This window comes from Geotrypetes seraphini, chromosome 4 (genome assembly GCF_902459505.1).
Source record: "Geotrypetes seraphini chromosome 4, aGeoSer1.1, whole genome shotgun sequence".
Classification (NCBI taxonomy): Eukaryota; Metazoa; Chordata; class Amphibia; order Gymnophiona; family Dermophiidae; genus Geotrypetes; species Geotrypetes seraphini.
In genome coordinates this window covers 271,613,471-271,639,673 of record NC_047087.1, presented here as the reverse complement: position 1 = coordinate 271,639,673, position 26,203 = coordinate 271,613,471, and the positions used below count along the sequence as shown (strand labels likewise).

The 26,203-nt window shown below is 41.1% G+C and overlaps 1 protein-coding gene across 8 annotated transcripts in view; it reads right to left on the bottom strand.

Annotated features, from left to right (window-relative positions):
* The window catches only part of EBF3 (EBF transcription factor 3), a 443,966-nt gene that overhangs the window by 106,345 nt on the left and 311,418 nt on the right, over positions 1-26,203 (bottom strand). For 6 of the 8 annotated variants that reach the window (XM_033943611.1, XM_033943614.1, XM_033943616.1 and 3 more), the window contains 2 exons: positions 23,341-23,422; positions 8,243-8,384 (listed from right to left, as the gene is read on the bottom strand). In XM_033943611.1, the coding sequence (XP_033799502.1) occupies positions 8,243-8,384; positions 23,341-23,422 (224 nt within the window). The remainder of the gene's footprint in view (positions 1-8,242; positions 8,385-23,340; positions 23,423-26,203) is intronic. The other 2 variants (XM_033943615.1, XM_033943618.1) reach the window with 1 other exon arrangement.

Genomic DNA, 26,203 nt, shown 5'->3' with positions numbered 1-26,203 from the left:
AACCGGAAAGCACGCAAGTAAGGCTAAATTCAATCATGGCATTGGTCTTTGACCTAAGGGCTACCGCGTGAGCGGACTGCTGGGCATGATAGACCACTGGTCTGACCCAGTAGCAGCAATTCTTATGTTCTTAATTTATTCAATGAGTAGCATTCTTGTCCATCTGGCAGATACCAAACTATTCTATAGTATGTCTACCCAAATGAGTTCTATGAGTGCAAAAGAGTTTGAATTTGAATCATGATTTGGATCTTACACTCTTCCAGTTGGTCAGGGCTGGGGATGCTGCAGAGACAATACTTAAGGCCACTGGGGAGGAGAGAATTATACTCATTGTGCAGCAGAGACATCTAGTGATCAGATTTAGGGACCTTGATTACTGGAGTCCAGAAGGCACTTTGGTTTGTGGCCCCTGACTGATGAATGTCACTGTGATGACTGGAATAAAGCAAGTTGGGAGGGGAATATATAAAGGGAGATGTACCTAGACCATTACCAGCTAGATTCCAAACTTAGTTCTGTGTAGGGTTACCATATTTGTGAACAAAAAAAAAAAAGAGGGCACATGATCTCACCCTTCACTCATTTCCTTGGTCACCCTTTAACTCTTTTAGTGCCTCTCTCTCTCTCTCTCTCTCTCTCTTTCTCTCTCTCCCTTCCTCCAATCTCCTCCCCCACGGGTGCTTCTCTCGCCTTCCAACACCCCTGCTGTGGGTCTTTCTTACCCCCTATCCTCCCCTGAAAGTGGTTCCCTCTCTTTCCAATCCCCCTTGCCCTGTAGGTACTTCTTTTTTTCTCTCTCTCCTTCCAACCCCTCTCTTCCCCATGGGTGCTTCTCTCTATCTCTCTCTCCTTTCAACCCACTCCTCTTTCTTTCCCTCTCTTGTTCCAACTCCACCCCCCCCCCTTTGGTTGCTACTCTCTCTCTCTCTCTCCTTCCAAAACCCCCTCCATGTCCTGTGGGTGCTTCTTTCTTTCTCTCCTTCCAACACCTCCTGTCTGTGGGTGCTTATTTCTTTTGCTTTCTCTCTCTCTCTTTCCAACCCTCTTCCTCCCCTGTAGGTGCTTCTTTCTCTTCTTCCAACAACCCCCCCCCCCCAATGGTTGTTTTCTCTCAAACCTTCCCCTCTCCCCAGTATAGTATCTCTCTTTTTCTCTCTAGTCCAGCACCCCCGAGTCAATTATGCCTCTCCCCTGTCCCCAACTTACCTCCTCCGGCACTGTAATTTTAATCTTCGGGCAGCAGGCAGCTTAAGCGATGTGAGCTTTCTGCCTTTGGCCTGCTCCAGATGTCTTCTCTCTGCAATGACTTCCTGTTCCCACATAGGTGGGCGCTGTAGAGAGAAGACTTGCAGGGCAGGCCAAAGAAGCAAGCTCACGTCGCTTAAGCTGCTGGCTGCCAAAAGATTGAAATTACAGCACTGGAGGAGGTAAATAGGGGATGGGGAGAGCCATACTAGACTCTGGTGTGAGGGCTGGACTGGGGTTGGGAGTCCAAAACCCAGACAAAAGAGGACATGTCTGGGTAAATCTAGACATATGGTAACTCTAGTTCTGTGAAGCTGGAAGTCCAAAGATTAGAAGGGAGGAGCCAGATCAAACAAATATATGTATCACACAAACTCACTTTAAAAATCCTCACTCAATCAATCTGATTGGAAATTCAGGCTTTTTTAAGAGAATAAATTCCTAATAGACAGCCAATAAGAAAATGCTATACTGTTTGCTCTTTTTTGATCTTTCTAACTGCAAGATAATTCCCATCGTGCTGACTAAAAATATCAATCCGTTGAAAGAAAACAATTCTTACTCTCATATATACCTCCAATAGCCTTCATCTATAGCAGGGGTTCTGGCCCAGTCCTTGGGACATACCTAGCTAGTCAGGTTTTCAGGATATCCACAACAAATAAATTTGCATCAATTACCTCCATTCTACTCACATCTATTTCATGCATAATCATTGTGGATATCCTGAAAACTTGACTGGCTAGGTGTATCCCAAGGACTGGGTTGAAACTTTTAATCTATAGTAATAAAATTCAATAACAAGAAATCAACTTTATAATAAATTCTTTACAAATTCAGGGAACCTATGCCATAAAGTTTAACAAGCAAGCTAATTACTGTGCTAGACACTAAGGAAGCAATTTTGTAATCACATAACCATGGGTTGTGAGCCTATTCTTTAAGGACACATGCACATCAATGTCCCTATAAAATATAAGTGTAAGCCCATATCATTGCACATAAAAAGTAAGGTGTGAATATTGATGACAGGTCTATGATTCACCTAAATGCTGATGCCTAAATGTGATATTTATGCATGCAACTAAGGGGTCCTTTTATCAAGCTCCAGTAGGGGTTTAACGCGTGTAATACCGCGCGTTAAACCGCCTGCCGCGCTAGCCGCTAATGCCTGCATTGAACAGGCATTAGTTTTTTAGCCAGCCGCGGGGGTTAGCACGTGATGAAATGTCCGAGGCACTAACCCCTCTAGCGCAGCTTGATAAAAGGACCCCTAACAGCATTCTATAAAGCTCATGTAAGATGTCAGCTCCACCTATGGACCACCCATGTGAACACCTCTTTAATTGTATCCAATGTAAGCTCAGTGTATAATTATATAATACTCTTTAGGTGCAATAGGATTCGATTGGATTTATTGATCTGATATACTGCTATTGACAACAAAATATTAAGCGGTTTACAAATAACTTAGACAGCTCTTATGGTACATAACATTAAATTTTAAACAATTAAAAAAAAATATATATATATATATATTTATTTATTTATTTATTTATTTATTTATTTAATTTGTTTTCCAGCTTGTTGACCCCAAAGAGCTCAGAACAGGTTAAATATTACCAATAGAATCTATCAAAAATTAATAAACAGCAAGCGACCTACAAAGCCAGTTATTATCAAATAACCTTCAGTTGACAGAAATTTATACAAAGTGCAGCTGGAATAGAATTGACTTCATGAACACTCACCTTTGTGAGTGGTAGTATTCTATAAATTTGCATGTACAATCAGCAAGTAAATTTAGGCAACCTTCTATGTAATGAGGGGTTAAGGGAGTAATACTATAAGGAGCTGCCTAGATATAGGAGGTAAGTAATGTGTAAAGCACAGTTACTTACCGTAACAAGTGCTATCCAGGGAGAGCAAGCAGATATTCTCACAGATGGGTGACATCATCAACGGAGCCTAGTATGGAGTGTACTGTCACTTTAAGCTTTTGAAAGCTTTGAGACTGCCCACACCATGCATGTGCTTGTGCTTTCATGCCCGATGCTGGCTTACAAGGTCATCAGTTCTATGCTCAAGTGAAGAAGTCAACTAGGGGAGGTGGGCTGTCCCTTGATAATACCTGTTATGGTAAGTAACTGTGCTTTATCCTTGGACAAGCAGGCAGCAAATTCTCATAGATGGGACTCCCCAGCTTAACTAAAGGGGATGAAGGGAGAGTTGGTTTCCAAGGAAAACATACATGTTCAGTGCCATGCCACAAAATCAGCTATATTGTCTGAAATGAGTAGGCAGAGAGCAAGGGATGGATAAATAAAAAGAGGACTAATAAGTGGCATACAATCAAACTCAGCAAGAATGAAAGGTAAGAACTTAACAATACCAATATGAATAGAGGCCAACCTCAGGGCATCAGGTGAATCTGAACAAAGGAGAGGGAGACTCCCAAAAATTCTAAGAAGAAACAATAGATAGGATACTGGAAAGAGGCACTAATAAGAGTGACCATATCAAAAAACTAGTTGAAGCTATTCTTGTCCCTGGTCAACCCAAATGTGAAACAAAAGGGAAGAAATGGCACAGCAATGAAAGCGTAGTTCCTGTTGATAGAATAATGTTGTAGGAAGAAACGGGAGAGAAAAAAACATAGGAAGGAGAGAAACTCCATAATTATGGACGGGAGGATGTGGAAGACGTTGGAAAGGAAGAGTGGCTGACTGGGGGGAAGGCCACCTGTCAGCAGTACTCCCCTTGTGGACTGATTGAGAGCTCTGGTATGTCTTGCAAAGTGAATAGAGCCAATGCTTAAGTATTATCGAGTATTAAGAGTGCAAGGATAGAAAAGGAGAAGCAGTATTTCTCAAGACAACTACGTGAAAAATGGGATCAACAAAAGCCAGAGCAGTTGGAGATTGGAAGATACTGAAGAGGAGATAGAAGTCTTTGAATGTTTCCTTTAATGAAGTAAAAAAAATGGAAGCCTAGAGAGAAGGATATGCAAATTTATATGAAGTATCCAGTCTCTATTCACTCTGATATAGTGATTCAGAGTATTGAGTTCAGAATCCAAAGGACTGAGCAAGAGAAAAAGGACCATTGCCTAGCTAAGCAAAAATTAAAAAAAAAAAAAAAATATATATATATATATATATACATATATGGTAGGAAAGTCACAAACAGAGAGCAACCATGAATTTGGAGATGCAATTGGAGGAGAAATAGAGCAAGAGGAAACCATACACAATGGAAGCTAACTCCGGAATGCCTGGATGGCTTCTAGTACTAGATAGGAGAGTAACAAGAAACCAGACAGTAAAGTTAAAGACCTTCTGGATAGGAAAAATATGTATGATATATACGTCTAAGAACAACATAGAATGTGAACTCTGGACATTTGGACCAAAAATCAGGACTCTACCTCTGAGCCAAATTTACCAATGAAGGTAATATGAAAAACTGAAGATTGGAGGCTGAGGAGAACAAGAAATGGGAATGGGTATATGTTGTTTTAAGTTAAAGTTGCTTCTTAGAGGTTTATTTAGAAGCGAGAAACAAGGGTAGGGCCACCAAAAAAATGGAAGAATGATGGTGGCTAGGCATCAGTAGTATGTGATAAACAATCATGCAACTAGAGTGTAAAATGGTTGATGAAAAGACAACTAGGTTAATCTGAATTGGAAGAAACAGGTTGGTATTATGAAGTTCCCAAAAGTAGAAAATGGAAAAATTGGTAGTGGAACAGAAAGTCCACAAGCCCAGTGGGAAAGAAGTAGAAACTTGTGAACAAAAGCATTCTGTATGCTTTGTAGAGCAGTAAAGAAAGAGAATACTACATGCAACAACGTTCGACAGTGCAGTCATTGGAGCATTAAAAAAGGAGTGCATAGTATCTATTGCATGCATGGTAGGCACGCATAGAAGAAAATAAAGTGATAGGAGACTTGACCAGAGCCACAAGGGGCCGCAGTGGGAAACAGAATCCTCTGGTGCTGAAGCAGCCACCCTAACCACCAGGCACTCCTATGGACCCAATGTATGGAGAGTTAAGCTATACGGTATACGGTATAGAGATTTAGGAACAAAATAATTAACAGAAGTACCGGGGTAGGGACAGGCAATCGAGAAAACTCTAGCTGCTGTTAAGATAATAGGGTACAAGGTGCCAGTACTGGCTCTCTTTTGGTTTTTTTGTTTTTGTTGTTTTTTTTAAGTACATAGATAGCAAGAAAAAAAGAAAATTTCAGGCTGTATTGCAAAGGTGTTATAGTGGGATAGAAAAAATATATTCACTCTATAAATAGAGTAAGATATATGTATATATATATATAAGAAAATAAGAGTTTTAATAGAGTAACTTCTCAGTTGGAAGTATTGGTGTAGCAATACTGGAGGGGGTAATACCGAAAAAGTATAAAGAAGGCAAACGACTGGATGAATTCCAGATACGTCTTCTGCACTCCATGGAAAATGAAAAACTAATGACCTCATGAGCCGACATCGGGCAGGAATGCACTCACGCATGTGTGGTACGGGCAGTCTCAAAGCTTTCTAAAGCTTAAAGTGACCATACACTTTAGCACTGTCCGTACTGGGCTCCGTGCATGACTTCACCCCTCTGTGATAATATGCTGCCTGCTTGTCCAAGGATAAATGCCATTATCTAGTCATTTATAAGAGTAATGCATTTGATCTACTTCCTTTCTGTAGTACAACCATGTTATATATAGGAACCTTTTCTGTCTGTAGTAGGCTCACAATCAAAGGAATTTCTGTAGTTAAATATGTAAATGAGAATATTTTGACTACACACTATTCTGTATGTACAAACCAATTTTTAATGGAGCGCGATTTTTAGGTGGGCATTCACATGGGCAGTGTTTGGCTGAAGCATGGGTAAGGGGCACACAATTACACATGTACATTTTAGAATACAATACTTTAAACACTCTCTTTGGAAATCTAGATATGAGCATTTACATCTACTTTATGGCTGGTGGAAATGGTCGTAGCTAAAATATACACATGCATTTGACTTGTTATACTAGTATTTTATAAAGGAAAGTAGGTGTCTACTTTCCTCTATAGAATAGACTCTAAATATGTGCCCCCCTTTATAGAATTACCCTCTAAAGCCCTAGCCTGCATTCTATAAATTCAGTGCAATGTATTATTGGGTTTACACTAAATTAAATATGTAAATGCAAGTGTATGAAGGAATATCAGATGCAAATTAGGCATTAAAAAATGCCCATGAGAATGTGTGGTAAACTCTCCTCCATGCATTATTTTACACATGCTTGCTAAGACCTAAAATTTAATGCCTGATGTGAGTCTTAACTGTTATGACGGTAGCAGAGTTGGCATGCTAAAATTTTGCCCTGGATGAAGTCTTCATGCCTCAAATAGACTACTGCTGACTCATACAATTTTCATGGTGAAACTTCTCATGGAATTTCCTTTTGAGAATCTGGTAACTGGCAACTGCCTTCGGGAGTCTTTATCCTACTTACTATACAGGCAGAGTTCACCACATGTGGGGATTTTAAAACAAAATCTCTCTGTATACTTCACTGGTCTTTCTTTATACCTACCCTAAGCATCACCCCTTTTCCTATGAGAAATATACATGCAGCTAGTGTGCATGCTTTCCCCACAAGGGAAGAAGCAGCTTTCAAATATTTTTTTTTTTCCACGCAAGTAAATACCCATTTAACCCCCCAAATTCCTTTAAAAATTACCCCTCATCATATAAATCCCTAAGTCAAGTCTGGAATGCACAGCAAACTGGTTATGTTTTCAGGATATCCATGATAAATATGCGTGAAAGAGACAGGAACACTCTGAAAGTCAAACATATGCTAATATATTTCATTCATATTTATTGTGGATATTCTGAAAATCTGACTAGTTAGGTATCATGCTTTTGCCCATCATTAAAACTCATACACATACGAGGGGCTGCTGAAAAGTTATCAATCCAACCAACAAAGTTGGGGCAGTCTCCATCAAGGGTCATAAACTTAGGGGGGGGGGGACTTCTATAATCAGTGCTGGTATCGGAGGCCGCTGATAACATGTCAATCACAAACAGGCGCCAATTTTAGAATTTTGCTTTTTTTTACACCAGTGCCTTAAATGTAGGCCAGCATTTCAGAAGCCTACATATAAGGCACCGGTGTCACACTTATGGAAGTGTCTAGGGGCACCTAAGGTGCCCATGCCAGCCTTAGGCATCCTTACACGCCCATTAAGTGCTTCTGTAAGTATGATACTGGTGCTGAAAAATGAAGGCATCATTTGCACCTCTATATTTTTTTTTTTTTGAGAAAGCCTACTTCCAGATGGGTTGGTTAGCCGGCGATAGGGTGCCCAACTGCTAACTAAGCTTTGGCGCATCTTTGAGAAATTCCCTCTTAATCCAGCGATTTTCAACTTTTTCATTCTGTATTTTTCTGACAGAACAGTGGAAAAAGTGTATATAAAATTCTGCTTCTTTTTTTTTTTTTTTTTTACTTCAAAGAGTAAAAGGTGAATTATAGCCCTCAATGGAAAAAGTGTATAGCCCTCGATGGAGACATCCCCCAACTTTGTTGGTTGGGCTGAGAACTTTTCAACAACGCCTCGTAACCTTAAAATGGAGCATCAGATCAAGGATTATGGCAAAGCCAGATAAATTAAAGAAATTAAACAGCAAGAAAAGCTGGCAAGCAAAATAAATCTTGGAAAACTCAAGATGCTGAATGAGAAACAGGAAGTGAATGCAAAACTTTAGTAAATGAAAGGAAGAGAAGTGAAAGGAGAAGTCAACTGTTTGCTCGCTGACACTGGCTCAGATCGGCGCACCATTCTTTTCAAATACGAAGACTGATTAATGAAAAAGGTATGAAGTGATGTAAAAGATGTTAGTGTATAAAAAAAAATAAAGGAGAATGGCTAAAAAAAAAAGCATTGCAAATAAAAAAAAGACATGTAAATGTATGCCTACCATTTTCCAGATAAGGAGCCGTACCTTCTGAGGGGTCAAGGCGGCGAGCCCGCCTTCCGTGTTTGGAATTGTTGTGCACAAACATGTTATCGGAGACAGCCAGGACGTGGCCATCCACATTGACTGTTGTTGATACAACAACCTGAAAAATAAGACAATGCTATTTTTTATACAGCCTTTGGTATAGATTTTATAGTTAAAATAGAAACGTGGTTGCTACTCTGTGAGGTTCTGTGTGAATTAGCTGTGGTTTTTTGTAAATCTATAAATTGTTTCTTTTCAAAATGTCTTCCACTAATTATAGTTTAATTTTCTGTTATACTAATAGATTAATCCAATACAGGGAAATATTCACCCAGCCACCCAGTTTCATAAACACCCTCTAGCCACTTATTTCAAAAGCATCTGTTTTGATTGATCTATTGATTACCTGGTTTATCTAATTAAAATTTGTTCATTTGAGACTATTCAAATGAAGGAATTATGTGACTTTCAAATCACCACATGCTGCTTAATAAATCAGACCTCCCACTACTCAGTTTCTCTTCTGTAAACCATTCTCCGGGTCAATTTTAGGACTATGTTTAATGTCTGATAATGAACATTTTTACATTTGAAAAGAATAAATTGAATATGAATAGTGAAAGTGTTTTCAGCCCATGAAAAGTATCCTTCTCAGGTTCATTTGGATGGTGATTGATCCTGGTATGTCACTGGAATCCCCCCTTTTTTATTTTGAAGTGAATGACTTCCATTCTTGTGTCCAGTTCAGAGAAGGGCCAAAGAAAAGATGATGGATAGTGCTTTCTTCCAACTGCTTCTTCGAATAAAATGAAAGAGTTGGGGCAAACACCAAAATACACAACCTTGACAAAAATCAACTTACATAATGGATTTCTTAAAATTCATCCCAGAAACAACATTCTGTTGTGGCTAAATTGAAAGAGAATGTTACAGGTCCCTTAGAAGAAATGTCTGTTCAGGACGACGTGTCTTGACTTCATTTCCAATATGGTTTAAACAGCAGTAGTATAGTTTAAATATTTATTTATGATCACTGTGTTTTTTGATTTCGGGTCTTCTTGTACATAAATAGTGGTCAACAATGAAGTTCTAGATGTTACCTTTTTTTCTGACTAACTAAACACATTTTTGACTGGCTTTTGAAAGTCATGTTACCTTCATCAGGTCAATGAAACAATGATGCAGTTTCACCTAATTATCCTCCTCTTTTACAAACTGAAGGTCTATCAAGCCCAGTATCCTGTTTCCAACCATGGCCAACCCAAGTCTCAAGCAACTGGCACGATCCCAAGGAGAAAAACAGATTTTATGCTTAGAACTTATCCTAGAAATAAGCAATGGATTTCCCCAAGCCATTTTAATAATGGCTTATTGGCTTCTCTTTTAGAAAATTTATCCAAACCTTTTAAAAACCCTGCTAAGCTAATCACTCTCATTACTTTCTCAGGCAAGGAATTCCAGAGTTTAATTACCTGTTGAGTGAGGAAATATTTTCTCTAGTTTGTCTTAAATCTACTATTTATTAGTTTCTTTGCATGCCCCAACTCCTAATATTTTTGGAAAGACTAAACAAGCGAATCGCATCTACTCATTCAACTCTACTCAGTATTTTATAGACCTAAAGGCTATCATCTCAGTGTAGCTCTTGTACAGTAACTATTGGAAGTCATATAGAGCACTTATAAGTTGAACAGCTTATCTTTTGGTTGATGTATGACTAATCTATTTCTATTTCTATGTTTCTATGTTTCTAATCACTCTGTATTTGTTAATTTTAAAAATATAGGCCCCCCCTTTTATTAAACTGCGCTAGCAGTTTTTAGCGCTGGGAGCCACGCTGAATGCCTGCACTGCTCCCGATGCTCATAGAGTTCCTATGAGCATCGGGAGCAGCGCGGGCCATTCAGCACATCTCCCTGCGCTAAAAACTGCTAGTGCAGTTTAATAAAAGGGGGCCATAGTTATTTAAAATTGGAAGAATCATCTTAAAAAAACCATGTATATAGAAAAGTACCTCTACTTTCTTTTTTTTTTTTTTTAATTCTTCATTATAAAATAGTGCTTAAACTTTTTATCCTCTTATTTTAGGTACCCTGCAAAAAAGTATCTTCTTTGAGGATAATTCTTAAAAGGGCACTTAAAATTGGGTGTCAGGATGCTGCATGCTAAGCGCAAATTCTAACAGCAACCGCATGTGCGTTTGCCATTATAGAATACAAGCATAATCTGCATTTACGCACCTAGTGTCAGGCATGAACACTTATATCAGCCATATATCTAGTGTAAATTCTCGTACCTAACTGTAAGTCATAACTGCAAGTATTCTATAAGCCATGTGTGTAACTGCTAGACATGCCCCTGACCCGAACACACCCCTCCCAGATCCACATCCCTAGGGACAGTTAAGTGCATTGGCCCGGATTCTATAAATGGCATAACCACCTTTAAAATAAAAGGCTGCCATTTGCTTGCCAGTCACAGGATGGCGCCATTTAAAGAGTCGTGGCTTCAGTGTTGTATTTAAATTAAAATGTTATGATTTGTTGTCACACTTATTATAAGATTTAAAAATGAATAAAGATTTATAAAAAAAAAAAAAAAAGAGTCATGGCTTCAGCAAATGTAGGCGCCAGAAATGCAGGCCAAGGCTTTCAAGGCCTATATTTCTAGTGCCTACCTTTTACTTGAATTGCGCCTACGGAGGCACTTTACAATGCCTAATACCACTTGCGGTGATAGCCATGCCTACAGAGGCGTTAGGCACTATAAAGTGCCTCCGTAGTTGCAATGCAGGTGCCTTTTTAAAAAAGTGCGAGTAGGCACCTACATTATTCCTTTCAAAATGCGTTTTGTTTTTTTTTTAAGGTGTTTTCAACTTAAGTAAGGCGCATTTATAGAATATGGGCCTTAATTGCTTGACAATTAGTAACATCAATTATAGCCAATAATTGATTGTTAATGCCAATAAGCAGCTCATAAGCTAATTAAGTTATGTATGTAACTCATTCTATTCTATAAACTGCAAATACAACTTTGCGTGCTAGTTGGGCACACAAAGGGCTCCTTTTACAAAGGCGCGCTCGTGGTTTAATGCGTGTAATACCACGCGCTAAGCCGCCGGCCGTGATAAACGCTACCGCCTCCTCTTGAGCAGGTGGTAGTTTTTAGGCCAGCGTGGGGGTTAGCGCATGAAAAGTCACGCGCGTTAACTCCGCTAGTGCGGCTTAATAAAAGGAGCCCAAAGTTAGGCATGCAACTTTATAGTATTAGCGTTTGTGCCTATAGGAAAAATGCTTAGCAAACAGGACCCGAAATATGTTCTTCAAACCAATACAAAAGCAGAAATTTGAAAGAGACACCATAAGCTGGATATAATAAATTCATGATATCATGGAAAGCAGGGATAATTTTTAAAATGAGATTCCATGACTACTTGGTTGATTTAATTCAGCATATGCCTTCCCCCCTTCAAACCCCCCTCCCCCTCATTCTCCCCCCCCCCCCAGTTTTTCTTATACAGTGCATCTTCCTGAAGTAGCCTCCCTGAAAGTCCTCTGTGCTGATCTTTAGTGAAGCCAGAGAGGTTATAAGAAGAAGTAATAAAAAGTGGGGGTAGGTGTCTCTAAAAGTCTGCCTCACATCCAAAGTTAAGGGACCCTCTAGTACAGGGCTGTCCAACCTGCGGCCTGAGGGCTGTATGCGGCCCCATGAAGTATTTTGTGCGACCCCGGTCGAGGGCGATGCAGTGTTTTCCTCTGCTGCCCCCTGGTGTTTACCGTCTTGCCGGATCCTTCCTCTGTCTTGCTGCAGTGTTTGAACATATGTGCGGTCCCAGAAATATTTTTTTCGGCCAATGCGGCCCAGGGAAGCCAAAAGGTTGGGCACCCGAGGTGTAGCTGTCAATATGAACTACTGATACGATGTGTCATTTTACCACTAATGTGCTTATTTAACATAGGTCCCATTTTATGCAATGAAACCTAGTTCTCCTTTTACTAAGCTGCGCTAGCGGTTTTAGTGTGCGCTGCAATCCTGCGTGCACTAGACGCTAACGCCTCCATTGAGCTGGCATTAGTTTCTCCGCGTAGTGCAGGGGGGCAGCGTGCGCTAAAAACGCTACCGCAGCTTAGTGCAAGGAGCCCCTAGTTACTAACAACTGGAGTTAAGAGAGAAATAACATGTCTTAATGGTAGTCTGTGTTGCCCGAAGTATGAATTTGCGCATGACATCTGTTCATTTATAGCCATGTTACATTTTACTGTACTTGCATGAAGGCACACATTACCCCTCTAATTCTGCAATCTTGTGTACACACTTCTGCTCTTAGCACACAACATTATACATGTGGGTTACAGAATACTGGCAGATATATCCATAACTTATTAGGCAAAATTAGGTGCTACTGTCACTATCAACCAATAACCGGCCATAATTGGAGTTAATAGGCACTAAATTTTCATTTAAGCACATAATTGCTCGCTCTTAGGGCCTTTCTACTAATGTACTAATGCAGGATTTTAACATGCGGTAAGCCTAGACATAATACGGTACATTTTAGGTGTGTTCTTTTATTTTATTTTTTATTGCAGTTCATCTGTTACTATTGACATTATCATGAGGCACCTGCAGAGAGTTAATGCAGGAGTACTAGCTGCAAAGTTCTCCCCCCCATTAACTCTGTGTTGGACAGCATTTGCTAAGTATAATATATACTAGCTGGCTAATGCTTCCACATCCCCTCTCTACCCATACCACACCCCCTCAAAGAAAATTCTACAATTCAGTTCCCCAATTTATGGGAGTCTATTCCACAATGACATCTAGTAGCACGCCTTCCCCCGAATTCTATAAAAAGCACTAAAAATTACCTGCGCAAAATTGTACACTGTAAGGGATTGCTGAAAAGTTCTCAGCCCCACCAACAAAGTTGGGGCAGTCTTCATTGACAGTTAAATACTTAGGGCTCCTTTTATCAAGGTGCGCTAACCCCCGCGGCAAGCCAAAAAACTAACGCCTCGTCAATGGAGGCGTTAGCGACTAGTGCGGCAGGTGGTTTAACGCGTGGTATTCCGCGCGTTAAACCCCTACCGCAGCTTGATAAAAGGAGCCCTTAGTCCAGTGATTTTCCACTTTTTTTTTTATTCTGTTGGAAAAATGCAGAACGAAAAAAAATGGAAAATCGCTGGACTAATTGTATAATTCTTGATGAAAACTGCCCCAACTTTGCTGGTTGGGCTGAGAACCTCGTAATCTGAGATGTGCGTGCAGCTGAATTGGCCAATGAACCAATTAGCGCCACTAAGTGAGTGCTGACAATTCATTGCCAACAGTTTGGATTTGCGCGTGCACCTTGGTGTCAGGTCAAAAGCGTGCCGGGACAAAGGCGCACCCAGACAATTGAGCGCAGCACGCGCTGCCATACCACTCTAAATTACTTTACTTAATAGACATCACGCCGCGTTGTAGGGGCGTTGTGGGGGGTGTGGGGGGGTTCTAACCTCCCCCCCCCATTTTACTGAAAACTTAACTTTTTCCCTGTTTTTAGGGGAAAAGTTCAGTTTACAGTAAAATGTGGAGGGTTACAACCCCCCAAACCCCCCATAACGCCGGCGCGATGTCTATTAAGTAAACTGGTGGGGTTCCCCAACAAAACCCCCTGTCGGAGCTCCTAAAAACTGTAATTTAGAGCGGCGCGCGCTTTTGTCTTTCGCGCCATTGTCTATGAACCGTGCACCTTTCTAAGCACTATTCTGTAAAGATCTGAGTACAAATCTTACAGTGTGCAATTCAAAAAGGGGTGTGGCCAGGGAAAGGGCATGGGCGGGTCTGAGGCGTTTACTAAAGATGTGTAGAATGTAACTGAATACTGGGGATTTGTGCCTGGAACAAACTGCCTGAATCTCTACGACAGGCTCCGTCTCTGGCAGCATTCAAGTCCAAGTTAAAAGCTTACCTCTTTGAGATTGCTTTTAACTCCTAACACTCTTAACTCTCTGGAAGGTGTGGCTCCCTGGTAGAGCTCCAGCCTCTGCACCCAGAGGTTGTGAGATCAAATTCCAGTGCTGCTCCTTGTGATCCTGGGCAGGTCACTTAATCTTCCAGTGCCCACCACTTTGAATGTCAGCTTTGAAATACCAAAGCCACAAAGTCCCCATTCCCTTTCCCTTCCCTTGGGTTGTGCATCCCCAACCCTCTAAGCCATGTCTGTCTGTCCAAGTTAAACTGTAAGGTCTTCTGAGCAGGGACTGTCTATTTAATGTCAAAATGTACAGCACTGCATATGCCCTTCAGCGCTATTGAAGTGTTAAGTAGTAATAAATCACATGCCAGGATTTACACCAGGTTTTGGAGAAGGACAAATGACTGAGTACCTGAATGTAAACTGCATAGACAATTAATAGGGGGTATATAAATAACTTAAATAAATAAATGTTCTATAAATGGTGATATGCAGATTTTTCTTGGCACCATTCTTTTGGAGTGTCATTTACTGAATCTAGGTCCAGATTCACTAAGCAAACCAATCGTGTACCGATCAGTTTGTGACCCCTTAGCAAGCAGATTTCCCTCTGACCCGATTCACAAACTTCTCCTGCAATCCGCTTCAAATCCATGCATGCAAATGAGGGGAAATGCGTGCAAAGTAGGCAGGGACGCAATTCACCAAACAAATTTGGGACACCGATTGGGCTAGCCGATCAAGCATAGAAGTGACTGCTGGGGACCAGTCGCACATACGTCTCTGCCGACTCTCCTGCTCCATTGCCGGCCTGCCCCAATCTTCCACTGCTGCCCTGATGCTCTTCTCCTGCCTGCTCTGCCCCGATGCTCTTAAAAAAATGCAAAGTTAAAAAATAAAAAAAACGTTGTGGCCCCGAATGTCTGCCTGCTCCGAACGCCTGCCTGCCCTGATCGCCTGCCTGCCCCAACTCTCCCACTCTTCCCCGCAGTGCAAGCCCATGGTTTTAACCAGCGGGCTCCAAAATTTAAAAAAGAAAAAAAAAATTGCTGCCGGGTCCAGAAGTCCAGCTCATGCACAGACCATCTACAGATGGTCTGCGCATGTGCTGGGATCACTTTAGAGCGATCCGGGCAGGCAGATGAGGGCATTCCTCCGATCACCCTCATCTGCATATTTTAGTTTGCAGAATTCATCAGACCTGCCCTGTCCTTACTGTGAGGTCATTTAGGCAACTTGGGATCCCTAAATGTCCTTTGTTTGCCATCTTCCAATAAAGAAGTCATAAATTTGCACCTCATCCTGGCTGATCTAATGGTACATAAATTATGTAGCAATCACAGAAAATCACTTTCTTTGTTTTATTAGTAATAGCAACGTATTTTAGGGAAGCTTTTGAATTGGCAGCACCAGAAAACAAAACCATCAATTTATCTACAGTATGGAAAAGGCAAGAAAAAAATACAGGCAATGCAAGCATTCTCATAGTGGCATTAACCCTGCTCTGCTCTGATTTTGTTTATTTATTTTTTTTCCTTCACTTCTTTATTGTTGTGTTTCTATTTATTTGATCTCAGTTATGCATTTTTTTGTGTTGTTTTTGTTGTTACTCTTTTGAAATGTACCTTATAGTTATATAGTTTTATAAGGTGCTTTAGTTAGATCGTGAGCCTGTTGGACAGATAGGGAAGTTTCCAAGCACCTAATATTAGATATTTTATCATTTGTTAACCGCCTTGATTTGACTATAATTGTTAAGAAATATGGTATATCAAATAAATTAACTGTAACTGTACCTGCAAGATATGTGAGAGCAATTCAGGCTAAATGCTTGTTCAGTGTTTCAGCTCTCTGCTAAAACTACTGCCAAGGGTGCAAATTAGTTCCAAATCATGAGGACAGGGCAGGATTAATTCGTCCAGGGCCCCTAGGCACACAAGTACACTGGGCCCCCTGCCCTGTCCCCCAGAAACAGGAAGCTGCGTCAGAGGGAAGCTTTGGGCAAGCAGCACTGCTTGGACAATTACAGTTCCCGTTGCCTTTCTTTCCCGCGTTGCTTGCTTGTCTTACTTTCCGTCGATGGGGGAAGTCTGCGTTGCCGATTGGGGTGGGGCCTGCGTTGCCAATTGGAGGGGCCCGCATTGCTGATCGATGCTGGAGGGGCCCATAGCCGTTTGGAAAAAACAATGTTGATGCCCTCCTTCATCGGGCCCCCTGACCATTTTGGGCCCTAGGCACGTACCTACTTGGCCTATTGGTTAATCCTACCCTGCATGAGGGTATTTTTATTGGGTAACTGCCCACTGGGATTAAAGTGAGACTGTGGTTCATTCCACTTGTACCATTAAATGGCATTCAGCTGGTAATGACTTTAGGCCAATCTGATCCAGATCTTAACTGGTGACCCGGAGGTGAAAGACTTTGGGCTCCTTTTACAAAGGTGTGCTAGTGGTTTTAGCGCACGCTTAATGCGCGCTAAAATGCTGCACACACTAGCCGCTACCACCTCCTTTTAAGCAGGCGGTAATTTTTCGGCTAGCACGCGCGCTAATCTTGTGCGTGCGCTAAAAACACTAGCGCACCTTAGTAAACATGTGCCACTTCACTTAGATTGCCATCTACCTATGAGACAGGAGTCATAAAACTACACCTTCACCTAATTGTTCCATGCACTTAGCAATTACATACAGTAGCTATCAGGAAAACCCTAATTTATATGTTAATGAAATCCTTGTTTCTTAAAGAATAACTTATTGACTATTGAAAGCAGTACTACTGCAATACGTAGTAAGGTGATAATGTTATTTTAGATTCCTGGCAGATTAAGAACAGCATTATAAAATGGGAGCTACTTTTATGTACAGATTAGTTATCAAAGGGAAAATAGAGCCATTTAGCAAACAAAAAAAAGCAGACATTCTGGTTTTCTTTTTCCTCTTTGCAGTGACTGATTACTGCAACACACCTCCAAAAAGATGCTGAGAAAGCAAAACGAGCTGAAAATACTGCCCAGGACCTGACATGTTCTTAAAACCATTTAAAGCCTCCAAAAAGCAGGGAGATTAACTAAAGAGACTTGTGGTTGTCCCTCTTGTAACTACTACCTCCACTGCCAACCACAAAATCACTTGTGACTGATGCTTCTTTTAGTGATTGTTGAGACAAAGAGGACATTTCCACTCATTCCGGGTTTGACCTTCTGATCTGTTCCTATGGATCAATATCACCAATGCCACTTGAAGCAGAGATGCATAAAAATGTAAGCTTGGCTGCAGTGTTTTTTTCTTATAAAATTCTACAAACCTATCATGGATCTCCTTCTCTTTTGAGAGGAGGTCACCGTGTTCGGATCGTATGCTCGTAATATTACCTTGTTGATGTTGGACTTTGATGCGATGTGATAATAATTTCCCTGCATGATTCCCAGATTCGTGGAGGGGCATAATCGAAAGGGACGTCTAAGTCCATTTCCATCTAAGTCCAAAGTAAAAAACAGCCTAGGACACATTTTCGAAAAATACATCCAAAATTTTTTTCTTTCGAAAATCGTCTAACTATACGTCCTGCCGATCTGATCGTCCAAGTCGCTAAATCATCCATCTTTATACCACATTTTCGTCCAACTTTTCGTCCAAGTCCAAAACGCCTAGAACAAGCCCTGTTGGACTTCGGAGGGGTCTGCAAAGTGATGGACTGAACAGCCAGACATGGCACCTAAATAGTGGGGTACCTTGCAGGGCACTGCTGTGAACTTCATAAAAAGGGTGCCATGTCTTCTCCTCACTACAGCTCCCTTATAGGACATGGTGAGCCCCCCAAACCACCTCCATATTCCCCTAGACCCGCTTATCTACCACCCCAATCTACCAGCTTATCTACCTGCTTATCTACCAGCCCTTCTGGCTGTAGGAATCACTTAAATGCCAGTACAAAAGGGTTTTGGGGGTGTATAAGGGAGTGCACATGTTTAAGTATCAATGCAGTGATTACAGGGGCTTATGGGCATGGGTCCTCCACTGCATGAGTCCCTAACCCATCCCCAAGACAGCTTAAGCCGCCTCTGTGCTGGATGACTAGGCTTTTCTATGCCAGGCGGCCAGGTGATGATGGTCTGGAGGCTGAATTTTAAAGGTGTGATTAATATTTTTATGGGTGTGGGGGTTCGGGGATAACTGGGGTAGTGTGTGGGAGTCTATTTTATGTGTTTTCAGTGCTTATCTGGTGACTTTAGGTGGGGTTTTGTGACTTAGACCATGTTTTACATGGTCTAAGTCACAACGTCCAAGTTCCGTCGATCGTGGGCTGTATAACTTTCAGTTATACATGCTGTACGACTAAGTCTAAGCCGGCCCACATCCCGCCCAACTCCCGCCCTCAACACTCCTCCTGAAACGCCCCATTTAGCTTTGGTCGTTCAGTGGCACTACGTAGGCCTAGGCCATTTTAGAAGTACGTCCAAAACCCATTTTTATTATCGACACTTGGACGTATTTGGGAAATGTTTGTCCAAGTGCCGCCTTAGGCCAGTTTTTGGATGTTTTTCTCTTTCGATTATGAGCCCCATAGTGTTTAAGTCTGAGGCGATCTATATTAAATTGAATGGTTTCATCTTCCATTTTTCCTAATATCATACGAATCTCTTTTTTTTTTTTTTTTTATGGCTGCAGTGTTTTTTTCAATCTACAGATCTTTAGTGTTGATCAGTTGCTTGGTTGGCTGGCTGGATTGTTGTGGCCTAACAAGTTGCCTGGCTGTACCATGAAAACAATTTTTGTTCTCTTTTATGGTTAAGTAACAGTTTTATTTTTTAAAAAAGAACCTTAAGTTACAGACTGACGGTGCTAGGAAGCTGCCTTATATGAGAGCCTGGGAGGTGGATTTGGGCAGGACACCTATCAGTGCGGGAGTGGGAGTGCCTTTCATTTCGGGTACATCATGCTGCTCTGGTTTATAGTATAGTTGAGAATGCTATTAAAATGCTGATGAGGTGGCATATCATTCCGAGTATCTTGACTAGGGTTTCTAGGAAGGTTTCTGGTTTGTTTTGGTGGGGCTGTGACCATCTGAGACCTTTTTTTCACATGTGGTGAGACTACTCCTATATGCAAAGCTATTGGAAACAGGCGTTCAGGTATGTGAATACACTGCTACAATTATCCCTAGCTATGACTGCAGAAGCAGTACTTCTAGGAATCTGGGAGGAGGGGATGGATGAAACGCAGGATAGGCTCTCTTTATTAGCTTTTACGGCGGCCAGATTGGTAGTGGCTCAGCTATGAAGGGGACATTCATGACCAACTCCTGCATTGATGAGGGAGCGTCTAGGTTGGGTCTATGAGTGTTACAGACTATCTGCTCTTATGTCTCATCGTTGGCAACAATTTTGGGATATGTGGGGAAGATATATAGAGGTGGAAAGGACAATGGCGTGATTTTTGTGTTTGACTGAGATTACACTGATATATGTTTTATAATCTTTTCCGTCCTTTCCTAGTTATACCTGATGTATTGGGATGGGGTTATGTTTCCTTCTGATTTTTAATATCTTCTTAAGTTAATGTTTGGGAAATTATTTGTTGTTGGAGAGGGGTGGATAGAGGATGGTGGGGGGTTTTGGGGGTTAAAAGTCTTATCAGTCCACTGTGGCATAATAGCATTGTTATGGATTTTTTTTTCTGGGATTTGAGCGTGAATATTGTATAACAATTATCTTTTTGTTCAGACTGTGGAGAAAGAGGAGAAGTACCAATTCAGCATTAGCATCTGCAACATTTACGAGGAGCCGCTGAAAAGTTCTCAGCCCAACCAAGAAGAGAATGATGTGGAACCATAAAACTTATGAGTTATTCTACACTTTTTTTTAACAGCAAAAATAAATAAATTTTAATAAATGGCCAATAGCTATTGTAGGAAAATCAATTATAAATATTAAAGTTTTGTAAAATGGCTTCAATAACATGGTTGGGCATTATATATGCTCTAAAATTCAATAATTCCCCTATAATTCCCTATGGCTGAACTTCAAGATTCAAATTGGCAGGTTTAAGGTCATTTGGAAGCATTGGATGAAGGCAGGCATACGTACTTTGGACAATGTAATGTCAGATGGTAAAATGCTTGATTTTTCACAACTGCAACATACATTTGGTCTTGCTAAATCCCAAAATTATAGATGGATGCAGTTGAAGCAGCCATTCAGGAGGGGTTCCCTGATTGGAAAAATCTTAAAAATCAGTAAACTCTGCCGTTCTTGTTTTCAGGCGGACTTCCTGGGACACCAGCCCACTCAGTGGTATAAATTAATATCTGGATTTTTAAATAAGAAACCAAAGACTGGTCTTTGTGACATTTGGAGCATTAAGATAAAGCATCAGATTACTGCTCTCGATGGCCAATAATTCCATGTGAGGTGGACTAATCTTAAAATTACAGTAATGGGCTAATATTCAAAAGATGTACCAGCTGAAATCATGTTTTACCCAAGCAAATCAAACTATGTAAAAATTTGACTCCTTTAATTGCTTAAATTCTGAGGGGTTTTTTTCATCTTGTCTTCTAAAAAAGGCATAGGATTAAAGGCAATTGTAGGGTGGGCTTTCATATTTAGCCAGTTAGCATAGATTTAAGTTTCCAAGTTTATTTAGTGTTTACTATCCCGCATATAAAGGCAGTCACTTAAGCGGCTTTCAATTCTAGTTGAAGTAGGGGTTGTGATTAGAAGTGGTAGGTAGTCAAAACAAAGGAAAAAGCAAGGCACTGTTCCCTCTAAACCAGGGGTCTCAAAGTCCCTCCTTGAGGGCCGCAATCCAGTCGGGTTTTCAGGATTTCCCCAATGAATATGCATTGAAAGCAATGCATGCACATAGATCTCATGCATATTCATTGGGGAAATCCTGAAAACCCGACTGGATTGCGGTCCTCGAGGAGGGACTTTGAGACCCCTGCTCTAAACTGAGCGGGTGTCCTCCAACCATATTGCTACCAGTAGGGGGTGATGCTTCAACATTGTGTTTTGAAATACCAGGGACAGGCAGGTTCCCTGAAGTCTGACAGAGCTTGCTTATCTCTCACTACTGAAAATGTGATAGTGAAACAGCACCCCTCACTGGCAGGACTGTAGGTGGAGGAGTTCTAGCTCAGCTAGAGGGAACAGTGGAGCATATTATGGGGAGAGGGTTGGAAAAAGCAACTACAAGATATGATAGGAAAGATAAGGTAGAGTATTCGTTGTTGTTGAAACTGAGCAGGTTTACTATGTAAATTGCACGTCTGTATCTAAATCTGAGGGTAATTTTATAACAGGACATTTATGTGAGAAGTCCAAGCAGGATCGCATTTTAAGCTGTCGTAAAACAGTCTTTATAGAATAGGTGTGCAGAACCAGTTCCACTACCTCCAAATTCTGTATATGGTGCTTTAAGTTGTGCATGCAAATCAGTGTGCACAGCCTATTTGTGTGCACACCTTGATTAATTGGTGTCAATAATTGGCCATTAACACTTAATAATTGGTGCTAATTGTCACAACTTAAAAGTGATGCGCACAACTCGGAAAGCATGATTCTAACAAAAGTATGCACCAGTTGCCGTGTGTGAATTTGAAAAGGGGCATGGCTGGGGACAGATCATGGGTGGGTCGTGAACATTCCTACGAGGTTTGCACATTGTTATATAATGCACCCGATTGCGGGCATTTAGGCTTGGTTTGATATGGCCTACATGAGTACGCCTAAGTTAGGTGACGCATACAGGTGCTATGTGCAATTCTTTAAAAGGTACATGTATTTTGTAGAATCACACTTATCTCTGTTCTAGTTGACCCTGAGGGGCTAGTTCTGGAAGTGGTGCCTGCCATGGTAGGCACATACAAAATGGGTGCCCGCCGCATGTCAATCGTCGACAGCTTGACTGAACCCTTGGTGTCAGAAACATAGGCCAGGGTTTCACAGGCCTACATTTTCAGTGCCTAGGGTCACATCAGAATCACAGCCAGTGGCACATAGTGACACCAAAATCTAGCACCATTCCTAACTCTGCCCCCTTCTGGGCTTCAACATCACTATGTGCCACTAGCCACCAGGGAGATAGGCACCAGTCAGGGAAGCTGCTTAGCGGCGGCTATTTTTATTTTATTTTTTAAAATCACCTTTTGATTGGTTTTAAACAACGCAATCAATTATCGCATAGTTTATCACCAATTAAAATAGTTAAAAGTTCGGGGGTGGTAGGACGTCTACTGCCACCTAATTATGGCGTCTTGAAGAGAATCAGCCCGAGTTTTTGGATGCCATATACAGAATTTGTAGGTTAGTGCACAAAACCCATGCACAAATTTATACTTGCACTGAAAAAAGCAATAATGTGTATATTCTTTATTTGTGTACCCATATATTTTATAAATTATGCATGCGAATTGCAAATCCACCTCTGCCCCAGTCATGCAATACTCTCAGAATGCCTCTTTCCAAGCACATTATTTATTAAAACTGATGGCCTTTTTTACAAAGTCGCGCTAGCGGCTACACTGCGCTAATGGCCCCCGAAGCCCATAGAGATTTAAAGGACTTCGGGGCTGTTGCTGCGCGGCTTTGTAAAAGAGGCTGTGAGTGGTCACACATTTTTATAAAACTCCATCTCTGCATGTAAAACAGGCTTTTCACGTCAAAAAAGTTTTTAAAATGATTTCCCATGGAGTAGACAGACTTAGCCAGATATCATCATCATCATTTCATCCCATAGTCCTTATAAACCACCAGAGCCAGTAGTAGACACCTGCATAATTATTTGGCTAAGCACAGCTGAACACCCATGCAATACCTAGTTATCTCCTAAGCTCGTCAACATGTAGAATAAGTTGTCTAATATCCCATTTCCCTCAAAAAAACTACTAAATAAATTTCAGTATAATGGCAATTAAATGTCTACAGTGCATCACATGACATACTTTTTCATAAAGCAAGTGCTATTTAAAATCTGAAATTATTGTATTTAATCTGTCACCTTCCTTCCCCTCCTCCACACAGTGATAGCTAAAAAGTTTTCTCTGATAATGCATGTGAATAAACCAGTTGTTTAAGTCATTCTTTGTATAATGCATTAATGTTTTTCTTGAGTACCTGGAATCTTCGCATATCTCGTGGATTCCCTGCATTCTTCAAGCAGTTCTGATTGCACTTGAGGAAAAACTTTAGAAAGAATCTATAAAAATACAAAATTAAAATATATTAATTACATTACTATAAAAATATAATGGACTAAGTGTACAACAAATTCTGCCTGTAATCAAATCAAAATTTGTATTGGCCTTCTATTTCTTTGGACTTCCAGGTCAATTAGAACTGGCCATCATTAGAATTTCAAGAGCTTCATTGACATTTATCCTGATATTTTTCAAGCACTTTTAAATCATCTCTGTATAATTAAACCCTCATACATGATTCTTCTCACCCAGAGGTCACAAAGCCTGGCTCAGTCTGAAAGTTGGTATGCAAACACCCTAGTCAGTAGGTAAGACAAATGAGTAATGGCTATGACTCCTTTTCCTCACCCCATTCTCCAGATTAATGGCTTAGCCACACTCAAAGTGGGTGGGCACAAAACTTTCTGCCCGACCCTCCCCTCCTCTAATTCTCTGTCTTCTCTTCACCCCCTGATTCTGGAAATGGTGCCTGTCATGGTAGGCACCTATAAAATGTTTGCCTACTGCGTGTCAATCACCGGTAGGTGCCGTGTCTAGAATCGTGTCTATTTTTTGGAGAGATGCCTTAAATATAGGCCAGCTTTTTACAGGCCTACATTTAAGGCATCTGATTCACACCTATGGAAGCACCTAGGCACGCCTATAGACCCTAAGGTCACATCCCAATGAAAGCCATGGCTATACCAGCTTTAGGCATCCGTAGGCATGCCTAGACACCTCTGTAAGTGCGAGTCAGATACCTACATTGTAAGCATCCTTCATAGCACAGATTTTTTTTTTAAACATGTGTCTTGATTGCTCTGACACCTACCACTGCCTACAATCAGGATGCCGTTTCCAGAATCAGACCCAAAATGTGTGAAAACTGAACAAGAACAGGCTCAGGGCCACTGCTGCTGGCTGCCAAGTTCTGACCACTGGAAGAGGAAGTCTGCTGTCAGGGCTTAGGGATCCCTGCCAGCCACAACAAGGGTGCACCAATTTTGGATGGGCTTGAGCCTAAAGTAGAAGGACCCCCTGCTTACAAAATACACCTGTAGTTATGCCACTACCTAAGGGGTGGGACCATTGTTTCCTTAAGTCTTGATGGAGCCAAAGAGCAGTTGAACCTTGCTACTCTTGGAGTGCAGGAGCAGCCTAATGGCTAGCACAGTGGGCACTGCTGCTCCTTGTTATCTTGCAGAAATCACTTAACTTTCCATCACTTCGGGTACAAACTAAGATGATAAACCCTCTGGGAACAGGAAAATACCTACTGCATCTGAATGTAACTTGACTTGAGCTATTGAAAAAGGCCTGTGCTATATTCAAAATTCCCCTGCTTTCTGCATGGCACAGCAGAGCAGTCCTGCTACCAAAACATTTTTGAAAAATTGCAGTACATATGATTTTAAAAATTACCAAAAAAGAGAATTAGCATTTTGAATAAAAATAAAATCATTGGTTCCAACAGCAGTGCCTTCAGAATGGTCCCCAGCCGAGTCACCAGACTGCCCCAGCACTGAATATTGGCTAGCACCTGCATAACCTTTATAACCCCCTGCGATCCCCCTCTCACACTCGATGTAGCCCCCTCCTTTCCTTCTTTATCCCCCTAGCTCACAACAGCTACAATTCTCTCTCTTCAGAACATCACCCCAGACTCCCTGGTCTAGGGGGGCCTACCTCATATCCATGGTTGTCTAGTGAGGGTGAAGGGGACTGAAGCAAAGGCCAATCTCTCCTGCCCCTTGTGGCTGCCTGAATAAAATGGCTGCCACAACCTATCTAGACTGGAGGGGAAGGAGGGGTTGGGAGTTGGCAGGTCTTTCCAGGGGAGGGGTTGTGACTGTCACTGGCAGGGGGGAGGGGGATGGGACAGAGGGGGCTGCATTGGAGGCAGGAGGAAGATTATGGTTGCTAAAAAAACCCCAAAGTTATTTGAGTACTAGCTGTATTTCGGCTGGGACCCGCATGAGCTCCAGCGGCCAGTCCCACTTAAATGAGTCCTAGATATTCAGTGCAAGTGCCTGGACTTAGCCTGGCACTGAATATCTGAGGCTAATTCTGTCCATAGCTGTCAGCATTAAAAAAAAAAAAAAAAACATTGACCATCGCAGGCCAAATACTATCCCTAAATATTTTTGCAGTTAAAATCAGATTTGAATCCCCATCCTCCAGAAATCTGTATACATGGAAACTTTATGCACACAGAGTTGACCAAAAAAAAGGCTAGGTCAGGGTTTGGTTGTTTGTTTGTTTTTCCAAATTTAGCTGGTTAGACTCATAAGTATTTTGATATTTTTTAATTTAAAGTTTTTATTAGTTTCAACAACAGTAAAACAGTGCAGAAACAACTCCAATGGATAACCATAACAATCACCTGTCCTCTACTTCAGTTAGCATACACAGTTCACAGCATCAACAAGATAATACAGCAGTCTTATCCCCAAAGGGGGAAATTCTATAAAAAGCATCTTAACTTAGGTGCCTAAGTTAAGAGGAATATGCCACACCTCATTTTGGAAGAAATTGAAGACCCTTCTATTTGATAACTGAACTCTCGTAAACTAATTAACTCTATATGCACACTCAGAATTCTCTTAATACTGACCAAGCTTCTCTCTCTCTACTTCATATCTTTCTCCCCTTCTTTCCCTTATCATATGTAACCTTTTTTTTCTCATTACATTGTAAGTCGCCCTGAACCTGTACACGTATGTGCAACACACAAATACCAGTTTAGATTAGATTAGATTTTAAATGATAATTAAATAAAAATTCAAAGCACCTACTAGTGC